The 23,633-nt window shown below is 40.7% G+C and overlaps 2 protein-coding genes across 5 annotated transcripts in view; one reads left to right on the top strand and one right to left on the bottom strand.

Moving 5' to 3' along the window:
- The window catches only part of b3galnt2 (beta-1,3-N-acetylgalactosaminyltransferase 2), a 39,143-nt gene extending 36,381 nt beyond the window's left edge, over positions 1-2,762 (top strand). Inside the window, exons 11-12 of one of the 2 annotated variants that reach the window (XM_041187450.1) lie at positions 148-204; positions 876-2,762. In XM_041187450.1, the coding sequence (XP_041043384.1) occupies positions 148-204; positions 876-1,007 (189 nt within the window). In that variant the 3' untranslated portion in view covers positions 1,008-2,762. The remainder of the gene's footprint in view (positions 1-147; positions 205-875) is intronic. The other variant, XM_041187451.1, reaches the window with a different exon arrangement.
- Positions 2,756-23,633, bottom strand: part of tbce (tubulin folding cofactor E) — a 52,522-nt gene continuing 31,644 nt past the window's right edge. For 2 of the 3 annotated variants that reach the window (XM_041187447.1, XM_041187448.1), the window contains exons 7-17: positions 23,478-23,580; positions 23,325-23,401; positions 22,781-22,876; positions 21,884-21,948; positions 19,693-19,757; positions 15,360-15,512; positions 12,277-12,430; positions 9,005-9,073; positions 7,460-7,519; positions 6,529-6,620; positions 2,756-4,593 (exon numbers count right to left, since the gene is read on the bottom strand). In XM_041187447.1, the coding sequence (XP_041043381.1) occupies positions 4,504-4,593; positions 6,529-6,620; positions 7,460-7,519; positions 9,005-9,073; positions 12,277-12,430; positions 15,360-15,512; positions 19,693-19,757; positions 21,884-21,948; positions 22,781-22,876; positions 23,325-23,401; positions 23,478-23,580 (1,024 nt within the window). In that variant the 3' untranslated portion in view covers positions 2,756-4,503. The remainder of the gene's footprint in view (positions 4,594-6,528; positions 6,621-7,459; positions 7,520-9,004; positions 9,074-12,276; positions 12,431-15,359; positions 15,513-19,692; positions 19,758-21,883; positions 21,949-22,780; positions 22,877-23,324; positions 23,402-23,477; positions 23,581-23,633) is intronic. The other variant, XM_041187449.1, reaches the window with a different exon arrangement.

Genomic DNA, 23,633 nt, shown 5'->3' with positions numbered 1-23,633 from the left:
ATCCTACTGAAGCTGTTCCAAACTATTTAGCGGCTGAATTGCTAAATGAAGGTAATTTTTAATTTGAGTAATTCACATTATAGCCATATATAACATGTAGAAAGTGTGGCTGTGAGAATAATGTGCTGGTCTGTAATGCAACTGCAGGGTGAAGATGTCAGCATGGGCATTTGGATGGCTGCAGTTGGACCTCAGCGGCATCAGGTGACCAAATTACATTCATCATTTCCAATGTTGTTTTCTCTGAGGCTTTGGTCGGGATTTTCCGGCTCTGCTGTGGCAGGACCCACTGCAGAGGATGCAGCAGACCAGCCAAAAATCCATTGACTTTTGGCGGGAATGGAAGATCCCAGTGGTGGGTGGTGCAGGAAAATCCGGTGTTTAAGTTTGATTGTGCAAGTTTAGTGCATTTCTAAAAGAGGCTGATTTTCACAGTAATTATGACTTTGCAAATTAGCAATCAACTGTTCATTGCATTGAAGTACAACACAGAAACAGGCCTTTCAGCCCAATTGGTCTATGCCCATTTTTATACTCCATGTGAGTCTCCTCCCATCCCTTTATTTCAACCTATCAGCGCATCCTTCTATTCCTTTCTTCCTCATGTGCTCATCTAGCTTCCCCTTAAATGCAACTATGCTATTTGCCTCAATGACTTGAACTACTATGAGTAAGGAAGCATCTCCTGAAGTCCTTATTGGATATATTAGTGACAATCTTATTTATGGCCCCTTGTTAGAACCCCACACAAATATATCTTTCCTTTTTCATAAGAGCCTTTAACTCTTGCTGTTTCCAGTAACTTATCTTTCTCCTTGAATGTATTGTACGTAATTGTAGCTTGTATTAAAATGTCAATTTTCTCTGTTGACAAGGACCCGCAATGGCTGTGTGAAAAGAAGTGTCTCCCTGGTGCTCTCTCATCCCCCCAGTACTCTCCAGGGGAATTGCTGGAGTTGTGGAAGAATAAGGAACAGTGTGGAAACCCCTGTGACTGTCAAAAGTGAGGATCACCAGCAAGGCAGGACAAATATCAAAGAGCTTTTGGTTCAGATGTTCTTGGTTGTGAGTGTGTACACAGTCCCATGCTTCACTTGTACAACTGTGGTCCACTTTTATCAAAGGATGAGGAAGCAGTGTTGTCAGACCAGATGGTGGTTGGAATGAAATGACTGTGATCATAAAGGACCTACCTATAAGCTTCCAGCTCCACTTGGCCCTATGGGCTTTTACCTGTTACTGAGCTTACACCATTTAGGTTGATTCTGAGCTGGCACTGCTCCACCAGTGTCATTGGCTGCACACAACTTTCCTGTGTGTAGCAATGCAAGTCATTAAGAGGCCATTTTAACTATCAAACAAATGTTAGCAAATCTTCCTATTTTTGTATTTGTAAGAATAAAAGTACTCCAAATCCTTTTCTGTTTTCCCCAGCCCCACTCCACTTTGCTATTTAGAATCAAGAATTGGGCAAGAATTAAGAGATAGAGAATAGCTAATGAGTATGTATACCAATTGGCAGAATGTAACAAGTGGTGTTTCCCTGGGGTCTCAACTTTTCACCATATTTAACAATCACTTAAATAAAGAGGGAATTGTATATCCAAGTTTGCTGACAGCACTAAATTAGGTAGCACAAGTAATGTAGATGGGTGCAGAAAGTTGCAAAGGGACATGAGTTGGAAAAACTGTAGCAGATGGCAGCCCAATGTGGGCAAGTGATGAAAAGGGGCAAACAGGATCTGAGGATATGTGCCTCAGATAAAACTCCCAGGCAATAAATGGTGAGCCAAGCTCACTCAGAGTAGTTCTGGGCACCATGTTGAAGGGCAACTGAGATTGGAGCAGCTAACCCCTGCTGAAAAGGAGAAGGGACTGGGGATGTTTACATAGATCGGGGGTAGCTTAGAAGTGATTTTGTTGAAATACTTAAAACCTTCTCAGGAAATAGTGAAGTTCAATATTAACACAATCTAATGAGAGGGGAGAAATTTAAATTTAGACAAGTGCCTACATAATTGAGGTCTACTACCTTCACATAACGAGGGTGGTGAATATGTGCAGTAATCTGCCCAGCAATGGGGTTGGGGTGGCAGAGGATGTTGTAAGAGTCAAGCTGGGTTTTTTTGGTAAGCAGGATCAAGTGATGTTTGGAAGTGGGTCAAAGGCTTTTGTCTTTTGCAGACAAGGGATTGAATGTGCTGTGGTCTGTCTGCCTAAGTACAAATTCTTGGCTGGGTCTTATGCTCAGGGCCAGCTTGTTGACCCAGAAATTGGAAATGGAACATCCATTCATGAAGTGGAACTTGTTCCCCCTGAAGGTGTAGCTTACACTGTTCCACTGCTGTCAGGTGATTAGGTAGAATGTTGTACTTCTGGTTGCATTCATAATACCTTAATAATATTCATAAGCTTTAGCTCCTTTCATAAGAGGCAACCTCCTTACCCTGCCTTTGCAATTGCCCTTTTTAAAGTGGTGATATCTGTCCAGATTTGCTACTGACTCATTTCCTTCAAGACAAAGGCCAACCACATTGCTCTAGATATCATATGAGAATGTGCAATCACAACATGTACAAGGACAGTTTCATAATTATCCATTTTGTTCTCCTACACAAGTTGGATACTTAGGAAAATTCATCTTCGGTACAGTACAAACCATATTACAGTTCCAGAACGGAAACTTTGGACCTTGTGAAAGAACCATGTTATTAAAGTTTGTTTTAGTTCAGCTAATGAGGAAAGAAAACACGACTGCAGCAAAAACCTTTTATTATAGAGTGAGGGGAATGGAATTTGCATAGGTTCCTCATACAAACATTTACCAAATGTCAAATGTAATTAGAACTCTTGTAACCCACAATGTTCCACATACAACACTTTAAAGATGTATGAGAGTCTCTGGGAAGTTCCGGAAGCAGAGAAAGCTTTAAAGGAGAGTAATATTCTGTACGAGATGCTATGAATCCTGGAGGGTGATAAAATAAAACTGAAGGAATCTGTGGAGGAAGGAAGTAAGTTAATGTTTCTAATCTAACCCTGAACTACCTTGCAGTTAAGGCAACATGTGATTAGTTTAGAGGGTCTGAGCTATGGGCAAGCTACAAAATAGGGTAGCAGGATCATGTTTTTGCAGCTACTTGCAGCATTGCTGTGTTCAAGTGAGGGATGTCACAATGCCCCAAACTGTAAATGTTTTCTCGGTTTTATTTTTTGCTTTTTGAATGTCTGTATGTCTCTCGTCACCACACTGAGGGGATTGTAAACCACAGGAGAGATCATCCTCCAGGAATGCATTCAATGCTGAAATGTTCTAGGAGTAGGAGGCACTCTAACAGCTCAAGCAAAACTCCAACATTACCACTTTAATGTAGCCTTTCAATTGTTAGCTGTCCTACAGTCTCATTCAAGGACTAAGGCTAGAACTGGAAAGTGTGGCAACATTAGAAAATACAGATATATAGATGTTAAAAAACTCTAATACCAGTCCATTCCATTAACTGTCAAAACTATGTAGGATATATGCAATGCAAAAGTTACATTTCATAAACTCAATTATTATTCCCAAAAGCTTCCTAAACAGCTGGAACTTTCGAACAGTGCCATGTTGAGTTTAATCTTAGGCAGGATTTACAAATATCTCTCCCCAATAATATTAGAACATCATTCTCCTTCTCAAGCTTTGTGATGCCCTCAACAACTCCCATCCCTCTGCTACACACACTATAGCTGGGAGGACAGACTGCTTTCAGCATGAGCCTGCTCCACAGCTACCACCAATACAGTTCCATTTTGACGACCACAGGTTCGCATTATAGGAGGTAGGGGAGATCCTGTGTGAGGAAGTGTGTTCAGCCAGAATCATTCAACTCACCTGTAGAAGGTACTTGAACTTAAAATGCTTGTTAAGCCTCTGAATCAGAGTCCAATGCAGTAACATTAAGGCTAAATGCCCAGAACTACCAAAAGACACTTAACACTGAACCTTTTGGATCACTTCAAATTGTTACAGGTTCAGAACCATTACTGTACAAAGAGCAAACATTGTTTGAGAATGAGGTTAACCACTCAGAGTCTGCATTAGGATTTTTAGTAAAGATTTGGTGCCATTGCTAAACAGAACATGTTAATTTTACAACTGTGTTATAAACTGTTTCTTCAGGCCTGTTTATCATGTAAAGATACATTGAGCTTGTTTTTTTTAAGCAAAAACAATTAAGTACAAAGTTGAGAGTTTTGACACAGGTGCAAATTATAATGTGGACTTTGTAACATCCACATTACATTCTGTAGCTTCAAGGCAGGCTCAAAAAGAAATCATTGTTCACCAGCAGCTAACTAGCCAGCATTGTTTTAAATACAGCCGTAAAGAAGTACTGCCTCCAAAGCTGCATGGGATCACATGCATCTCCAATACAGTGCTGGGATAGTGTTTAAAAATATCTTCTCTCAAGGGTGAGTATGGTTCCTTTCCTTTATATATAATGTGTTAGTCACATGCAGCTACCATCTCACTAATATACAGTCTCCACTCTCTATCGAGTAGTATGATAGAGGCTTCAGATCATTATCCATATCTATTTCCATGTCCATCTAAGAAAAAAAAAAATAGAAAAAGATCAGTACATCAGTACAATCATTTAGAGCAGAGCATGCACAGATTTCCATTTAAAAGCAAATTACCCTCACAGAGTAGGTTCTCATCAGGAATTCAGTTTGTTTCCTCAATAATAATTCTACTTTCCATTGCTCTACCATTGTAAATATTTATAATGGTCAAAAAGGAAGTGTAAAAAATATTTTATAACAGTGTCGCAAAGTGTTGCTTCAGTTTTGCTACGGGCTGAATGAGGTACACTCGAGAATCCTGTTACTGGCTCAGATATTGGCTGCTACTGTCTGCATACTGACACAGTGGGTGATCTCTAATCAATCTCCATTGCCTTCACCTGCAAATAGTACCTTGCAGAGAATAAGGCTGTGATGGGAACTGGGTGGCAGTTTGTTAGTGCAATACTCTACAATATCGCACAGTGCGTGTTAGTGTAATATTGCACAGCTGCCCTTTCACAATGAACTTCACTCTAAGTCACCTAGCAATAGTCATGGTCCAGACTGTGCAGCGTGAAATTGGACAATGGCAAATTCAAAGCAAAACAAAACTGAGTGGTGTGTGGGAGTGCCTCCCATTTCACTCCTGCCTGATTTTGTGCTGCCTCCAAAAGTTGAATTTTACTCAGTCACATGTTTATATTTCTCCCTGAGTTTTCACTCACTGTCAAATCCTGGCTGCAGGAATTGCAAGACTTTGAAAAGAGACACAACTGCACTACTCGGGGCACTGAGTCCCAGTTTGGAGCACTGCACCCTGATCCCCCTCATCTTTCAAAGAATTATTAAATTGCATATTACATTTCCCTCTTTGTCAACTTTTCTCTGTCCCCTTGCAAGGGTATGGAATCTTTGCTTCAGTACAGTCAGTCCTGGGGGGAGGGCAACCCATTGAAGCAGCTGCTATTTGTCAATCTGGTCACTAAGTGAATGGAGACAGGAACCATCCCTAACATTCCCTTCCATAACCCCATGCAGCTAAGATTCTGTTTGAAATCAACTAACTCGGCACATCCCAGGGATTCATACTCTTCAATGGCACAGCATCTCAAGAGGTGTTGTAATTCTTTGGAGGGGCATTTTTTGTTACACATCTTATTCCACAGAGGAATCTTAAGTATGAGTTTCATTGCAAATCTGATTTAAGATGATTTTGCTTCAGTCCGTTCAAACAAACCCATCCTTCCCAGGACTAAGGATCTTACATAATAATAAAAACAGAAAATGCTGGACAAACTCAGGAGGACTGGCAGTATCTGTGGAGAGAGAAATAGAGTTAACATCTCAAGTCCATATAACCCTTCTTCAGAGCTCTAAAGAAGAGTCATATTGGACTCAAAATGTTAACTCCATTTCTCTAGCCACAGATGTTGTCAGACCTGCTGAGTTTTTCCAGCATTTTTCTGTTTTTATTTCAGATTTCCAGCATCTGCAGTATTTTGCTTTTATCTAAAGATATTAGACAGACATAGGGCCTCTATGGGCTGTTGGGGTATATTTAAATTCCAACACAGGTCAAAGATAGTTCAAATTACTACCATGTCCTTGACTATTATCTCACGAATCTTTAAGAGAGATGTTTGTCAGCAATATTACACCATCTGCCTGGAGTCAAAGGATTTTAGCATCCCTTCAGGCAGTTCTTATCCTCACTGTGTCAATCTTCCATGGCAGTAGATTGTTTTCAGAACCTTTCGAAACAGGATTGTTGCAAAACAATATAGAATGAAAAGGAAATCGCATCCTTAATTGTGTTGCATTAGTGATTTTGGCAGAGGAGTCTCTCCCCTCCCTTTCCCCACTCCATTCATGTGTATGTCTGCGCTAACTCCTCCTTTACAAAACTCAATTGTATACTATCATATGGCTAAAAGAACCAAGTGAAATTTGCTGACACTTGAACATGGAATGCCTCACCTTTGAGCTGATATACGTTAATTTTAGTTCAGCACCTGGAATTTTCAGCAGTCGATGAAGCAGCCCCCTCACTTTCTGAATGATCATGGAGTCTACATTAGTCAATAGAACACGAGTTCTGTTTATTAGCAACTGGTTTTAAGACTTGCAGTCAACAACAACTTACATTTATACTTTTAATGTAGTAAAATGTTCCAAAGCGTTTCACAGAACCACAATCAGATGAATTTTGACACACAGGAATATGAGGACAAAATTTGATCGATGAGGTAGGTTTTTAGGAGTGTATTAAAGGAGGAGAAAGGAAGGTAGATTTAAAAAGTAAATTCCAGACTTAGGACCTTAACAGCTAATGGTGTGGCCATCTTTGCTGGAACAATTAAAATCAAGAGAGTGCAAGAGGTTAGAATTGGAGCAGCGCAGATATCACTGAGAGGGAAGGTCATAGGGCTGGAGGAGGTTACAGAGAGGGGGGATTGTAGGGCTGGAGGAGGTTACAGAGAGAGGGAGGGTCAGGGCTGGAGGAGGTTACAGAGAAAGGAAGGTTTGTAGGGGCTGGAGGAGGTTAGAGAGAGAGGAAGGTTTGTAGGGGCTGGAGGAGGTTACAGAGAGAGGGAGGGTTGTAGGGGCTGGAGGAGGTTACAGAGAGGGAGGGTTGTAGGTACTGAAGGAAGTTAGAGACAGAGGGTTGTAGAATTGGGGGAGGTTACAGAAAGAGGGAGGGCTGAAGGAGCTAACAGCGATAGGGTTGTAAGGCTTGTGGAGGTTGCAGAGATCGGGTTGTAGGGGCTAGAGGAGATCACAGATGGCGGGTAGAGAGATAGGATACAGAAAGGCACTGGGAGAATTTCAAATTGTTATACAACATACTATGGGTTTGCCCCTAACACTGAAATGAGGGCACAGTGTATATTAGAAACTGATTGTTTACCTGGCAGCTTCTTCTCTAACTGTTTTTGATCTGGATTGTCCGGGCACCTAATGGTCAAAGCTGTTGAGGTAAATTAATAGACAATTTTCTTGAACACAAACATATGAATTAGGAACATTCAGCCCCTCGAGCCTGCTCTGCCCTTTGATAAGATCATGACTGATCTGAATGTAGACTACTTTCTTGTCTACTCCCCACTATCACCTTTGACTCCTTTGTCAAAGAAGAATTTATCTAACTCAGTCTTAAAAGTATTCAATGACCTAGTCTCCACTGCTCTCTGGAGAACAGAATTCCAGACAAATGATCATCAGAGAAAAAATTCTCATTATCTCCATCTTAAATGTGGGACCCCTTATTTTCAACAATATCCCCTAGTTTTAGTGTCTCCCAGAAAGGGAAACATCCTCTCAGCATCCACCCTGTCAAGTCCCCTCAGGATCTTATATGTTTCAATAAGATCACCTCTCATTCTTCTAAACTCCAATGGATTCAGGCCCAACCCATCCAACTTTACCCTTTGAATCCCTTCATCCCAGGAATCAGTTGAGTAAGTGGTCTTTGAACTGCTTCTAATGGAATTATGTGAAATGGACCTTTGCTATTTGCCTTGACCATGCCTTATGATTGTTAGTTCCATATTCTAACCACTCTCTAGGTAATACATTTTGCCTGAATTCCTTATTGGATTTATTATTGACTATCCTATATATGGAGGTCTTGTGGCGCAGAGAGAATACTGTCTCTGCTTTTGAGCCAGAAGCTCCGGGTTCGAGCCTACCCCAGGACTTGATGGCCAAGGAAAGGGTGTTCATACGTGGTCAAATAGGTCAAGTAGCAATCTGCAAATCCTTCCAACACCCTCCAATGGCAGGCAGTAAGAGCAGGAGAGATTCCTGGTCAGCCATATGATGGAAAGAGCATTGGAGCCTCAAATATCACTATCTATAACTCCAGACTACAACAGGCATGTAAAACTGCATGTTACCACAGCAACTTGGACTCCCTGAATGAACTATAACATACCACCACCACTATCCCATCTTTTCTAAAGAAAAGATCCCTGGTCTGCTCAAAGCTTTCCTGATAGTGAAAACCTCTCAGTTCTGTTATCATTCTCGTCTCATCTTTCTTTGTTCCTTCTCCAGTGTCTCTATATCTTTTTTGTATTATGGAGACCAGAACTCTGCACAGTACTCCCAAGTGTGCTTTAATCTAAGTTCAATTCAACATTATCACAACTTCCCTGTTTTTCCATTCTGTCCCTCTAGAAATGAACCTAAGTGTCTTTTCAATGGTGTTATTTACCTTTGTCACTACTTTACTGATTTGTGCATCTGTGCTGCAGATTACGCTGCCCTTCTACTCCATTTAGACCCTTTATTTTCGAAGGAGTATATGACCTTTTTAACCATTGTACCCAAATGTATTACCACACATTTTAACTTGCTTCCAATGTCATTAACGCAGAGGGAACCATTTGTTTTATAACAGACAGGTTTTCTGGAACAGTTTAAATCTCATTTCTGAAGAATGTGTTCTCACCTATTAGCTGATCCTTTAGGGCAAACAACTTTTGCTGTTCCATCTCGGAAAGTTCAGCAGCTCCATACTCTGGCCAGGGAAATGAAAGAAAATATTGTACACTTGTTGTCCTCACGTTAAAGCTAAACAGTAACAATTAGCCCAATTTCAAACAGAAATTATTTATGACCATTTGTATTCTTTATGTTGAAGCAAAAGTTTGATTGAGCCAGCGAATTTAGTCAGGTCTGTCACGTTCTCTAGGAAGTTCAGTGGTTTGGAACAAGTGCAAAACAAAGTAAGTATTGATGCCACCTTGTCAGCCAATCAGCTGGGGGCTGGGTGGGACAAACGGCAGGACTCGCACCAAAAGGTTTATTTATTCAGCAAACAGAGACTATTTATAAAGAGTCTCTACAAGCTACAGCAAACAACTAATGACCGAAACTCCAACAAAGTCTCCCAATTAAAGCCCAATTATTTCTCCAACAAAACGCAGCAGGTGGAGGATAGTTCGATAATATAAATTAGAAGCGTAAAATCAATCACAGTCACTGAGCTCCAGGTGTGATTGACAAGGCAATTACTCAATCATCTCCATTCTAAGTGAGGCTTGTAGTATCACTATTTGTAGCTATTATAAAAACGGAATGAAATTTGTCCTTTGACACATTCTGACATCTTGGCCACATGAATTCCTTTGCCCAATGAATACTCCAAACAAATTGGTTGAAACTTTCATTTTAAATAAAAATTATGTCGATATACATTTTCTTTTTGCAGTTGCTGGTTTGTCCTTTGTAGATTTAATTGATTTCAGCAACCCATGTTCATTTAGTTCAAATGGTGTAATCCTTCAGTAATCAGGTATTAGATCCAAGTAACAGAAATTTTGGAACTTTTCAAGAGGGATACACCGTCAGACCTGAGAACCTTGCCTAAATTGTCCTATTCTAACCCTTCCTCATATTCCATAACTATTCCCAATTGTTGAAAATTGAGCTCCATGCCCCCAGTCTCTTATTCAGTTGATTAGACTTAACCGAGCAATCCTTTTATGGCTTAGCATTTTATTTGTTTTAGCCACTGGAATATATATATTTTTTATTTAACCTTGGAATGTGGGCTTCACTGGCATTTATCATCCACCTTTAGAACAGCAATGAAGAAGGTGCTGTTCTGCTGTCTTCTTGAACCACTTCAGTCCATGTGGTGTCGTTACTCCCACTATGCTCAGGTAGAGAGTTCTAGGATTTTGACCCAGTGACAATGAAGATACAACAATATATTCCCAATTCAGGACGGTGTGAAGTGATGGCATTCCCATGTGCCTTATCCCAAGATTTTCAGAAACAGAAGGGGAGGATTCAAAGAAGGGAATCCTATGCTTGAAGGGACAGCCTTTACCACAACCAAAATGACACCAATAACCTTTGGGAAGGGTCAATAGAGGAGTGTGGTGACAATCTAGGCTTGAAATTATGGAGGAAAAGTGGATTAATGAAGTGTCAGGGTTCAGTGAGTAGCACTCTCGCTTCTGAGTCAGAAATTCATGGGTTCATGTCCCACCCCAGAGCCTTGAGCATGTAATCTTGACTGACACTCCAGTGCAGCACAAAGGGAGATGAGATGTTAAACCAAGGTCCCGCAGCAGGGCAGGCAATTTGTGAAGTTGTGCCATTGCTTGGTGCCGGGGCCTTTTTCACCCTCACCCTCAACCCTTTGGACACAGTGTAAACTCCAAGCACCAGCAAAAAGTAAATGCATGTCAGTTTAAATATTTAATCAGCTGGCTTTAGAATAAAGTTCATACTCCACTAGCCCCAAAATAACTCCCGATACAATTCAGGCACATTTAGTGAATGAGTGCTTAAATTAGAAAGCTTCACCTTAGCCATCAGCTGTCTCCACTAACATTTTACTTCCACCTGGAGAGGAATTGAAACACAATCTGATAGCAAGAATCTGACTGATATGAGGGTATTCCCATGGCATACACACAGCACAAGCCAGGATAAAGCATACTCATCCGGGCATGAAACCACATTGAAACCTGTGTAAATGGACACCACCAAAAACTAGGCACTAATTGGAAGACTCAAATAACTTGCATGCTAAAATATACCAGGGGCACTCTGAAATCATGGACACTGGCACATTACAAACTACAGACAGCCATTTCTGCACCAAGCCCTTTTATAACTTAAAACACTGAGCACACAAGTCAGCAGAAGGCAAGAGCAGCTTTTGTGAGGGTAACGGCTGTTGGAGAACAGTGAGCAGAGAAACTGCTCCATATCTGGGATTGAATGCTTACACATCTCTGTCGCAAGGATGCAGTGGTTTCTCTGCCACTATGGATACTGGGTTATGAATTCCCCATTCATCTGAATCTGTTTTTAAACAATACATGCAATGACCAGTTTGAAAATAAGGCCACATGCAGTAAAAACAACAGCTGACGCCAGTCCCCAAAGTGTTCGTAACTTACAAGTTGCACTATATCTCAAAAAGGTGATCTGGGCTCTGGGATCTTGCTTTGTATCACTGACCAGCAGATAATGAACAAAATTAAGAATCTCTGATGGGGTTTTGAATAGTAACAAAAAGCCCAGAAATGAACTTAGAAAGCTGTAAGGTACATTCAATGTTCAGTAGCACAGTGTTATACTGAATGAACTCTGGAACTTGATACAAAAGTTGAGGTGTTTGATAGCATATATTCCTCCGACCCATTCCTTCACACCCATCCCAAACTTTTATAACTCCGTGTTTAATCAGCCCCTTGTGTAAAAGGGTAGATTTAATATAAAATATTTGTTCATCCTTATGGTTCATTAAATCTCAGAAGTAATTAAAAATAAACCCTGTCTAAATAATTGTTATAAAAACTAGAAAAATATCAGCACATTGTCCTAATGCTGAACGGGCCTGTGCTTTCGATTTGTGTTGAAAGAGCAGGTTTCCCAAAGCACCAAATGACTGCAGGAACAGGAGGCCATTCAACCCCTCCAGCCAGTTCCACCAATCAATTTGATCATGGCTTATCTGCAGCCCACGACCACTAATCTATATTATTTATTATCCTTTACCCAATCAAAATCTATCAACTTCAATCTTGAAATTTTCAATTGATCCCTGCCACCACCGCCAGTCCCCCCACCCCAGCCTCAACGTCTTTTTTTGGGAGAGATAGTTACTAACCAAAAGTGAAGCTAGTTTTTTAAATGTAATTAGGGAAGGAGAGAGAGGGTCATGACATGTGAGGACACGATATCTCACTATTTACTCACTCTCAATAAGTTCTTGATATCTAGGATGCTCAGCACAGAATTCCTTATCTGGTCTGTTTTTCTCAGGATCCTGGTGCCCTCCAGCCTTCAGCCAGTCCTTCCCAAATCTCTTGCGATAGTCTAGTTCGGCTCCCTTCCTTTCATCGGCTGAAATCTACACCAACATTCGAACGTTAGCAAAATGACAGAGAACTGTAATGCATAAGGAGCAACAGCAAAACATGCACCTAATGGACCACGTCTTGAATGGTTAATCGTAGAGCTCTTTCCATTTTGAATGTTTAAAGGTTTTAAGTCTTAATGCTTCATCAACCTTTTTTATATATGTTGTCTCATTTTGTAACTGAATGCTTTGCTGGTCATTGACCTGGAAGAACTGTTCCGTCCTTGATTGCAGACAGCAGGCAGTAAAATCAGAGATCTAATAATGCTTCAATGCATGTAAATGAGAAATTGAGTGAGTGCCAAGATGCAGTGAGTAGGGGTGGGAGGGGGTCTATAGCAATTTAAAAACAGTCATGGGATTGAGAGCAGGGGCTTTTTGTAGTGAATTGCGTTTTATTGCAGCCACTCCCCTTTCTTCCACATCTGGGATTTAACCTGTGGAGTCTCTCTCTCTCGGGACAGATACTGGTAAATCACAATAAAGGAAGCTTTACTGAGAACTCAGAGGGCATTTTAACAAATATCGTACATGTACCCAGAAAACTCCAAAATAAAGTAGGTTGGCTCTGTTCTCTGAGTGGCACTAAACTACACAGGGTGTAGCAGCATCATCTTTGAGGCCTCAAAGAAAAGCCAGTATATGCTTTTAACAAGTTTCCATCTCCTGTAAGGTTGGAAGTGTGAGAAGGGACATTTTTCCAATCAAACAAAAGGCAAGGGAACAGGATATTCAATGGAGAGGAAGCTTGACTATACAAAATGGGGCAATGTGGAGTAGCTGGAGAGGATGGCAGTGATTGGTAGAGAATGGGGCAGAAGGGACAAGGGGCACCAGTGAACGCAGGAGACAAAATTGAAGAAAGAAATTTAAGGATTGATAAGAGCATGTGCATTAAGAACTCTCACATTATAGCAATACACATTTTTTTCAGCTCAACTGATATAATCTGGTTTTCAGGTACCTGTAAATTATTTCAGCTGACTGAGTTTTTTTTAATTTATTCATTGATAGGATGTGGGCATCGCTGGCTAGGCCAGCATTTATTGCCCATCCCTAAGCTGCCCTTTTTATTCCACAGGGCATTTAAGAGCCAACCACATTGCTGCAGGTCTAGAGTCACATGTAGGCCAGACCAGGTAAGGGCAGCAGATTTCCTTCCCTAAAGGACATTAGTGAACCAGATGTGTTTTTACAACAATTGGCAATGGTTTAATGGTCATCCAGATTTTTATTGAATTCAAATTTCACCATCTACTGTGGTGGGATTCGAACCTGGATACCCTACATCTCTGGAATACCAGTCCAATGAAAATATCACTATGCCACAGCCTCCCCTTGAACACACAAGGTTTCACAAAGCACAAGGTCTGCCCTTCGACCTCAATCTTACAATCTTATTAACATAGAATCACAAGACACAAAAGGAGGCCATTCAGTCCATTATGCCTGTGCCAGTTCTTTGGGAGAGCTATCCAAATTAGTTCCTGCTCTTTCCTCTTTGCCCTGTTAATTTTTCCCTTCAAGTATTTATCCAATTCTCTTTTAAGTGTTACTATTGTATCTGCTTTCACCACTCTTTCAGGCAGCGCATTCCAGATCACAACAGCTTGCTGCGTAAAGAAAATTCCTCACGTTACCTTGGTTTCTTCTGCCATTCCTCTTCATTCTGTGTCTTCTGGTTACTGATCCTTCTGCGAGGGGAAACAATTTCTCCTTACTTTCTCTATCAAAACCGTTCATAATTTTGAACACCTCTAGAGCAGAGACAGAGGGGAGATTTAATAAAGACCAGAACCACAGCTACTCTAGTCTCTCCACTTAACTGATGTCCCTCAACCCTGGTGCCATTCTAGTTATTCTATTCTGCACCCTCTCCAATGCCTTGACATCCTTCCTAAAGTGTGGTGGACAGAACTGAATGGAATACTCCAGCTGGAGCCTAAACCTTATAAAGATTTAGCATAACTTCCTTGCATTTGCACTCCATCTATTAATAAAACCATGGATTCTTTAAACTGTTTAAGAGACTCCTCAACTTGTCCAGCCACCTTCAAAGATTCGTGTACATCCACTCCATTACAGGCCACAGGATATGTGGGAGGAACAAATGTATGCTAGGCCATGTGCAGCTATCAAACAATGCAAGATCATGGCTCTGTATTAGACTGATGACACATCTAATAGGGAACCTGACATCAAGTAGGCTTTAAAAAAATAATGCGTCTACTGCAGTCACAACACCAATTAATCAAATTATTTTAAGAATATTAAACACCGCCTGTCACTTTCAAATATGCAAATTCCCTTCCAGGTACAGACTACTAGAAATGGTCAACAACAAAAATCCAAAAATAAAATTGCGCACAAATGATGGTATTAGACATAGCCTACATGGTCTAAAGGTTAAAGATCATTAAGAAATTCAATCCTCCACTCCCCACCTTGTTGGAACTATTCTTCTTAATAAGTCCCAAAGAATTGACATAAGCTGGAACTCTTCTCTTGAAAAGAGAAGGTTTACAGGTGACGCGAGAGAGGTTTTCAAAATTAAGAAAGGATTTGATAGGGTAAATGTACAGAAAATGTTTCCTCTTGCTGGAGAGACCAAAACTAGAGGCATAGTCACCAATAAATCCAATAGCGAATTCAGAAGAAACTTCTTTACCCAGAGAGTGGTGAGAATGTGGAACTTGTTAAACCAGGAGGAAATGACACAAATAGCATGAATACATTTAAAGAGACTCTAGATAAGCAAATGAGTAAGAGAGGAATAGAAGGAAATGCTGCTAAGTGAGATGAAGATGGGTGGGAGGAGATTCTTGTGGAGTATAAACACCACCATAAACACTGCCAGCTGCGACAAACAGTTTGTTTCTGTGCCATACATTCCTATTTAATTCTATGTAAAGACACTTACTTCTGTTCTGTTTAATACATTTAGATGTCCCAGCTTTGCAATGATAAGCTGCCGCACAGTTTTTGCATTCTTCTCACGCTCCACCATCGCATAGTCACTAAACTTCAGCTGTTCTAAGCTTTGTAACTTGTTTAACTCATTCACGGTCGAAAACTTGAGAACACAAAAGAGAGTGCTCCCTGTGAGCTATAAGTCATTACATTTTCCTCGAGCAAAACATGTCAGAATATCATAGCTTTCTGGGAAAAATAAGAACAGACTTTCCCTGAGCATGATTGCCAAGATTTGTGATGGAACAGATTATTAATAAATGTCTCATTGCCATTCTCACAGTTGCTCAAAGGATACTGTATTCATTTAAGATATTCTGTGTAGCTATGACATATAACACGTTGCAAATTAATACCTTCCAATTACAGCAGAAAATTAATTACTTGTTATACCTGTGACAATAAAAGTATATCTTTATTGGGGGAGGAATGGGGATCCTGGGCAGAAAAGAACATTTAAGTTGCTTTGATGGGGAAGAGGACTGAAGCAAATGGGATAGACACTGTTCAAATTCAGGACTGGCGCGGTGTGAATGTGAGCTGATGTATTGTTCGTAACTTATATGAGAGAAAAGCAGCAGGGAAAAAGGGGAAATCAGGTAACATCATAAATGGTTCCATCCCCTTGGGTACTGATCCCTCTCACCCTTTAAAAATTACCGCCATCACCCCTTCCCCTTAGGAAATCCACTTTTGATGCCTCTGTCCTGGGCTTGACAAAGAGATTGGGACTTGAGAAGAAAAAATACAAATGGAGATATTAAACATGAGAAAAAAAAAACAACTGTATAATATTGTGTAGCAAGTAATAATTTTGATCTTTATTTTGAGAGAAACTTTTAGCCTTTGATAAGTTGATGGAAATGAGATGTGACAGACAAAAGGTTTTGTGAGAGAAGACTTTTAAGGGAATTCAGGAGAAACTTCTCTACTCAGAGTGATAAGAATGCTGAACTCTCTACCACATGGAATAGTTGAGGCAGATAGTATAGATACATTTAAGGGGAATCTGTTTAAGTAGGTTAGGGAGGAAGAAATGGAAAGGTATGCTGACAAGGTGAGTTGAAATAGTGGGGGAGGAGGCTGAGTTGAAGCATAAACACCGGCATGGATCTGTTCGTCCAAATGCTCTGTTATTGTGCTGTAAATTCTATATAATTTTATGTACTGAGTTGGCTGGTTTCATTTGTTTGTTGTCAGTTGTCAGATAAAAGTTTACGTGAACAAAACAGTGTGATGCCAGGATGCCACAGTGGAAGTGGGCTCCATCGCACTGTTTATATCGCTAGCAATGGCTCCAGGCATCAGCGGCTGGTCTATAGATACTATGTGTAGCATAATGTATGATTCTGCTGCTACATTGTACACATGTGCTTCCTTTTAGGTTTACAGCGTAATTGTGCAATGTCCTTGAAATCAATTATGGGGTCAATTCCAGGTGAGACTTTTTGTTCAGAATGATGGTTGTTAGTGGGCTAGTTCATAAGAACATACAGTCATTCTAGCAATGGTATTAACTGTGATGCAGATGTTAATACTCTGTGCTTGGGGAGTTAACATACCACATTTAATAGAAGATAAACAAATAATTAGCTAACACTATGCTGTCTGTATAATATCTGAGAAAACACACTAATTTCTGATTCTTACCTTCATAGTTCCAGATAACATGAGGTTAAGTGAGGTCACTTCAATGATTATGTGCAAAACAAGTCACCCTTCATAAACCATGGGTAAAAGTTTTAGCTCGGCGGCAGACGTGCGCCCAACCCACTTGAGCGTAAAATGATGCACGTTGACGTCAGGTGAGCATCCCAACGTCAATGCGCAGTCGAGCAATACTTCGTTTGGCGAGTGTGCGCCGAAGTCAGCAGTGCACCCGCCAACAATTAAAAGGTCTGTTCAAGCCATTAAACGATCAATTAACTAGAATTTTTTGCTGCCTGTCCAACCTTACGGTTGGTGGGCAGGCGAAAAGGCTAAGTGGCCTTTGCACTTTGTAGGAAACCTCATTCACAGGCAGGATGAGGTTTCCAACAGCAAGTAAAAATTTTTTTAAATTAAAACTTAATTAATAACATGTCCCTGTTCATGTGACAGAGTCACATGAAGGGGCATGTTTTATTACATTTTTATTTTCTTTATTTTTTTTTATATAACACTTCATCTCCCTGAGGCAACTCTGTGCCTCAGGGAGATTATGAAGTGCACAGTTGCACGCATATGCACTTGCCTGGCTCGATCTGCCCCCTGACCCCCCACAGGCAGCGTGTTTCACGCTGGGCAGGCCTTAATTGGCTGCCAGCACGAAATTGCCTTCCATCCCGATCGTGAGCAGCAGTCGGCTTCCCAACCGCCCCCGCCTGACATGGGTGAAATTCTGCTCCATATTTAAAACACCAGATGTAGAATAAGATCTCTTATATGTCTTTTAACCAGCTGTGCTATAACAGCATCTTGACTGATATTTTCTAAAGCTCTCCGCCTTTGTCTCCTCCTTTAAGACACTTCCTAAAACTTACTGTCTGCCCTAAAGTCTCGACCTTTGGCTCGATGTCAAATATTGTTTTAGCACACTCCTGTGAAGCTCTGGGACATTTTACTGTGTTAGAGGTGCTATATAAATGCAAGATATTGTTGTAGATGTTGATGTAGGCCTATAATGAACACAAAACATATTCTCCAACCGATTTAATTGAAATTTCTCGAAAGTCTATCAATGAAATCATTCAGATTTAGCCTTGTTTTAGCAGGATTGCTAAAAATCAGTATTCACGATTTTTACTTGAATGCATTTTGTTCATGGCTTTACAGCACTGTTAACAATGATCTGTGCTGTACACATATAGCTTATATATAGTCTTCAGGCAGCTAAAAGCATTAGTTGATGGAACTGAAAAACAGATTGTGATCCCATCAGGAATATAGCTGCAGTCTACTGCAGAACCTTCTGTAATATTTGATTGACAGGTCTGGGACTAGCCGAGTGTCCCACTGAGCAGCACAATTGCAGTCTAGTGCAATCTGTGCACGCAAGTCCAGACTGAACCAAGCAGTGGGGAGAAGGGAGAGGTCAATTTCAGTAAAATGACAGTACAGCTTTACGGTCTGATTTACTTTTCACCGTCCGCCCCATCAAAGTTGTGCAGTACCTGACCGACCATTTCTGTGAGGCAATAGTCCAAAAATAGCAATGACTTACATTAAGTACTTCAAGAAAGGTATCATTAAGCTGACAAACAAAATCTCAAAGGAGTAAATCACTTCAAGTGACTGAAGCAAGCTGCCAAGAACTCCAATTGATGAGTCTGCAGGGTTACGGAAGCAAGCTGAAAGCTCAATTGTCAACTCTACAGATGAAGCACAACAAACTTCCAAGCTTCAATTCTGAGCACTCCAGCTACTCAACATTAATAAGCAGGCTACAAGCAGCGATTCTGGAAGCCTGACTGTCTGTATGCAGTGTATAAGATGCTGTGCTGGAGCAGTTCACTGGGAAACTACCAAGAAAAGAATAAAAGATGGAACTTGTATTTATACAGCGTCATTCACAACCTCAAGACATCCCTCAGCTCTTTACAACCAATTAGTTAGTATTTGGTTACTGTTGTAATGTAGGAAACCTGGCAGCCTATTTGTGCAGAGCAAGCTCTCACAAACAGGCATGTGAAAATGATCAGGTCATCTGCTTTAGTGATATTGATCAAGGGATAAAAGTTGGCCAGGAGAATGGGGACAACTCCCCTAAGCTTCTTCAAAATAACAGTCACGGGATCTTTTACATCCCACCTGAGAGGGCTCTGAAAGACAGCACCTCTGACAGTGTAGCACTCATGACCTTCTGATTCAGAGGCGAGAATTTTACCCACTGAGCCATGACTGGGACAAATGTGGAGACTTTGTAAGTCTAGCTGGGTTGTCCCAGGGAAATTAAATGTAGTGAAGAGAAGTGAGGTAAAACAAACAAACACAAACACAGACACATACACAGGCTCAGATATAAATGGCTACATGGCTAAGTCTTTGAGGGCTATACTACACAGGGAATCATCACCTGCAGACTGAGTGGAGGAAAAGTTAGGAAAAATTTGCCAAACATTACTGATCATGTAGTTTATGTTGATTCCAAACTATTTTTTAACAACTTCCAAGTGTTCAAGTATCATAAAGAAAACTAACCAGAAACCAAAGCAGAAACAAGGAACATTAATAGCAGCTTTAATGTGAATTTGAGAAGATTTACTTATTGTTTTACGGAATCAAATTCTTAGATATAGATTTACCTCTGAGATTCGGTTCTTGTCAATTGCTAGGAATTTCAATTTTGGAAACATTGCTGTTTTACCGTCTGGAAGAGAACAAAAACAGATGGAGAACACTCAAGAAAGGATGTATTTCACACATGCCAATTAAGGATAATTGCAACTAAATTATGGTAAATTTATGTCCCACTGCACTCTCAATGTAACTACATGGCGCTACCTAGCGGTTCATATGGACCAATCCCGGGACAATCATAATTTTGGATTCCATACCTTCTTGTCTAAGGATGAATATCTGGATTGTTCCCAACTCGAGTGTTGCTGTACCCTCTGGGAGGGAATTCTCACCATAGATTTGAAACTCCTGCCACTACTGTGTCAAAGATCAAGCCATTTCCTGACCCACTCCATGGCAGAGGGTAGGAACAGAGAGCAGCGCAAAGGAAGAATTGGGGATGGGTCAGCTGGAGCCTAATCTTACACACTTGTAAGGGTTTCTTTATAGCCATTGCAAGGGTTATGGGAGTCTATAAAACCCTCCCATCATATAGGGTTAACTAAAGCATAACCTGGTATAAAACAACTACAGCCATGGAAGGAGCATTTAAGGAATATCCTGTTAGCCTTTTTCGCAAGAGGATTTGAGTACAGTAGTGAAGTCTTGCTTCAATTGTATAGAACATTGATTAGATAGCACCTGGAGTAGTGTGTGCAGATTTGGTCCCCTTAACTTAGGAAGGCTATTATGGCCAGAAACAGAGAGTGCAGTGAAGGTTCACCAGACTTGTTCCAGGGATGGCAGGACTATCCTTATGAAGATAGATCAGGGAAACTGGGCCTGTATTCTTTAGAGTTTTGAAGAATGGGAGGTGATCTTATTCAAACCTTCAAAATACTTAAATGGATAGACAGGGTAGATACAGGCAAGATGTTTCCCCTAGTTAGGGAATCTAGAACCAGGGGACACAATTTCAAAATAAGGGGGAAGCTACTTAGGATCAAGATGAGGAGAAATTTCTTTATTCGGTGGGTTGTGAATCTTTAGAATTCTATACTGCAGAAGGCCGTGGAAGCTCAGTCATTGAGTACGTTTAAAGCAGAGATTGACAGATTTCTAAATACCAATGACAGAAAGGGATATGGGGATAGTGTGGGAAAAAGGCACTGAAATCGATGATCAGCTATGATGGTATTGAATGGTGAAGCAGGTTCGATGGGCTGAATGGCCTAATCCTGCACCTATGTTCCTAAATTGCAGCCTGTGAGGATATTAAGATACTAAAACAATGACAATAGGATCAATTTTAAAACAATGACTATATAATCCATTTAAAAATAATCAGATTTAGAGTTTAGATTTAGGGAGTACATATTCACGATATCACGCAAGTGATTAGCAAATCCCTACAATTTTGGCACAATCTTCCACAATGCAAACAATGCAATCTTGAGCATACCTGCAAGTAAGTTATAGCAAGCTTGCGTCCCGTTGCACTTTCAGTGGAACTACAAGGGCAGCAGATACATGGAAACACCACCACCTGGAAGCTCCCCTCCAAGTCACTCACCATCCTGTCTTGGAAATATATTGCTGTTCCTTCACTGTCACTGGGTCAAAATCCTGGAACCCCCTCCCTAAGAACACTGTGGGTGTACCTACAGCACATGGACTGCAGCGGTTCAAGAAGGCAGCTCACCACCACGTTCTCAAGGGCAACAGATGCTGGCCCAGGAAGTCCGCATCCCGTGAATGAATAAAAAAAAATGACACTGATCTGAAAGTCCAAATGGCATGTTCTGGCAGATCAACAAGAGGCAGTTCTCCAAATGCCAAGGCAAGGGGAAAAGTCACCAGATGGGGTGCATGGCACAGTGAAGGTCACTGAGAGAAGAAAATAACCCAATGCATGAATTAACCAGAAGCTTCCCAATAGCTCAGTTAAGTAAACATACCACAGAGTGTGGTAACCTCCCATACAGGACAAGATCTGACCAGTGTCTTGCTCTTAACCGTTATCCAGTGCCACGCGGACAAATCTTGAACAGCGTCAGGACTGTACAAGGCTAAGATGTCTGGATTCACAGAGGAAGAGCAGATACAGCAAAAAGGCTCTAGGAGGCTGTTGGCACAAGTTGCAATGGCTGTGGCAGAAGGGAGAGGGGCTAAAACAAACCTGAAAACATATAGATTTCTTTCATAAAATTCATATACCTGGTTGAATATCATCAAAATGCAATGAGGTCAACCCAGTGTTTGACAAAATGAGCTGCTCCAACCTGAAATGACAAAGAAGACCGAGACTGGTACATTAAATTGTAGTGTAAATACAGAGGTAATGTGATTATTAAAATAAGATTGACATGAATCTGGATTGGAGAGGATGAGTTCCATGGTGCTAGTATTACTGTAATTAATTATTTCAGATAAGCCTCCCCTCGTCCTGTCAGTGAATTAAATGGAAACCTCATGTGCAGGAATTGCCACCTTCCCTGGAAGACTGGAATGGTGCACGGGTGATCAGGTGAGCTTCCCCCAGCTTCTTAGGTGCACTTTGCTTCTTGGCTTGCAGGCGGACGCATTGAGAACAACTCTGAGCAATAGCAAGAGATCGGAATGTTTTCCCATGTACAGGTATATAGTTATTAGAACAGAGAGCCTTACTACAGGGGTCTTTTAGAGAATGAAGGAAAGAAAATAACAACAAAAAAAGAAAAGAACTTGCATTGCTACAAGCACCTTTTATGACCTTAGGACATTTAAAAGTATTTTAACATAGTCTTTAAGTGTAGTCACTGCTCTAATGTAGGAACCGCAGCAGTTAATTTGCACATGGCAATATGTGAGACTTTGAAAGTGCCAATGAAAAGTATCAATGGAAAGCTAATCTAAAGGATGAGACACAATAGAGTGATTTATCACAAAATAAAGTGTGCTTTGGATTAAGATACCAAATAAAGTTCATTTATAAAAAAACACTTATGCGTTGCTGGCAAAAAAAAAATTAATATAGGTCTGTACACAGGCTCTTTGCACTGCAAGTAATGGTGAAGTTCGCAATATTGTTACTTGAACCGCGAGCTTCAACACAAAGGAAGGAGATCAGCTAACCTTGGCAAATAAGCAATGTGCACCAGTTGATTCTCATCAGCCAGCAGGTTGGAGCTGAGATCCAGTAACGTCAAGGACTGTAGAACACCAATAGGCCTAGAAACAAGGCACAGGGTTGATGAAACAATACATGGGAAGAGATGAAACACACAGACAAAGAAAATAAATACCAGCTTCATTTAAAGCCAGTACTAAAATATAACATTTTTCTACTGTGGAATTAAATATCAAATTTGATGAACGTTCAAAGGTTCAATAGTCGAAACGTTAAAATTTAGGTACATAGTGACAAATATACAGAAGAAAATTGTGAACCAGAATCTAATGCTAATGGCAAGGAATATAATTAAAAGCCCGGTCTAAAGTTACAGGTTTGATCAACGTAGCATACTCCTATTTAGTCCAATTACCTGCACTTCGATTAGCTCCCTGACAATTCAACTTAGGTAATGGATTGCTTGTAACCGGCCCACAACTATCACTGTGAGGGGTTTCAAGGTGTGAATCTTGGTGCATGGTGAAAGTGGGCCAGAAATTAGCTTACCTTTCTAACACAGATATAGCATTAGATGACAGGTGGGCCCTTTCGAGCACTGGCCACATTTGGGAGCATTCCAGAACCTGTAAAGAGATCAGAGTCAACAACTCTGTGTTGCATCACATCATGCTGTTCAAGCAAAGTCAACACCTGTGTTACCTGGGCCCATGTCAGTCCATTGTGTTGAATGGCTAATGCCTTCAGGTTGGCAAACGCATCAGACAGAGAGACTGGATTGGAAATAATCGCCAACTTGTTTTGACTGGTAAGAGAGAAAGACAGAAAATTACATATGAGGAGGTAGGAAAAACAGTT

This window comes from Carcharodon carcharias, chromosome 5, assembly GCF_017639515.1.
Source record: "Carcharodon carcharias isolate sCarCar2 chromosome 5, sCarCar2.pri, whole genome shotgun sequence".
NCBI classification, from domain to species: domain Eukaryota; kingdom Metazoa; phylum Chordata; class Chondrichthyes; order Lamniformes; family Lamnidae; genus Carcharodon; species Carcharodon carcharias.
This window is presented reverse-complemented; position numbering and strand designations above follow the sequence as displayed.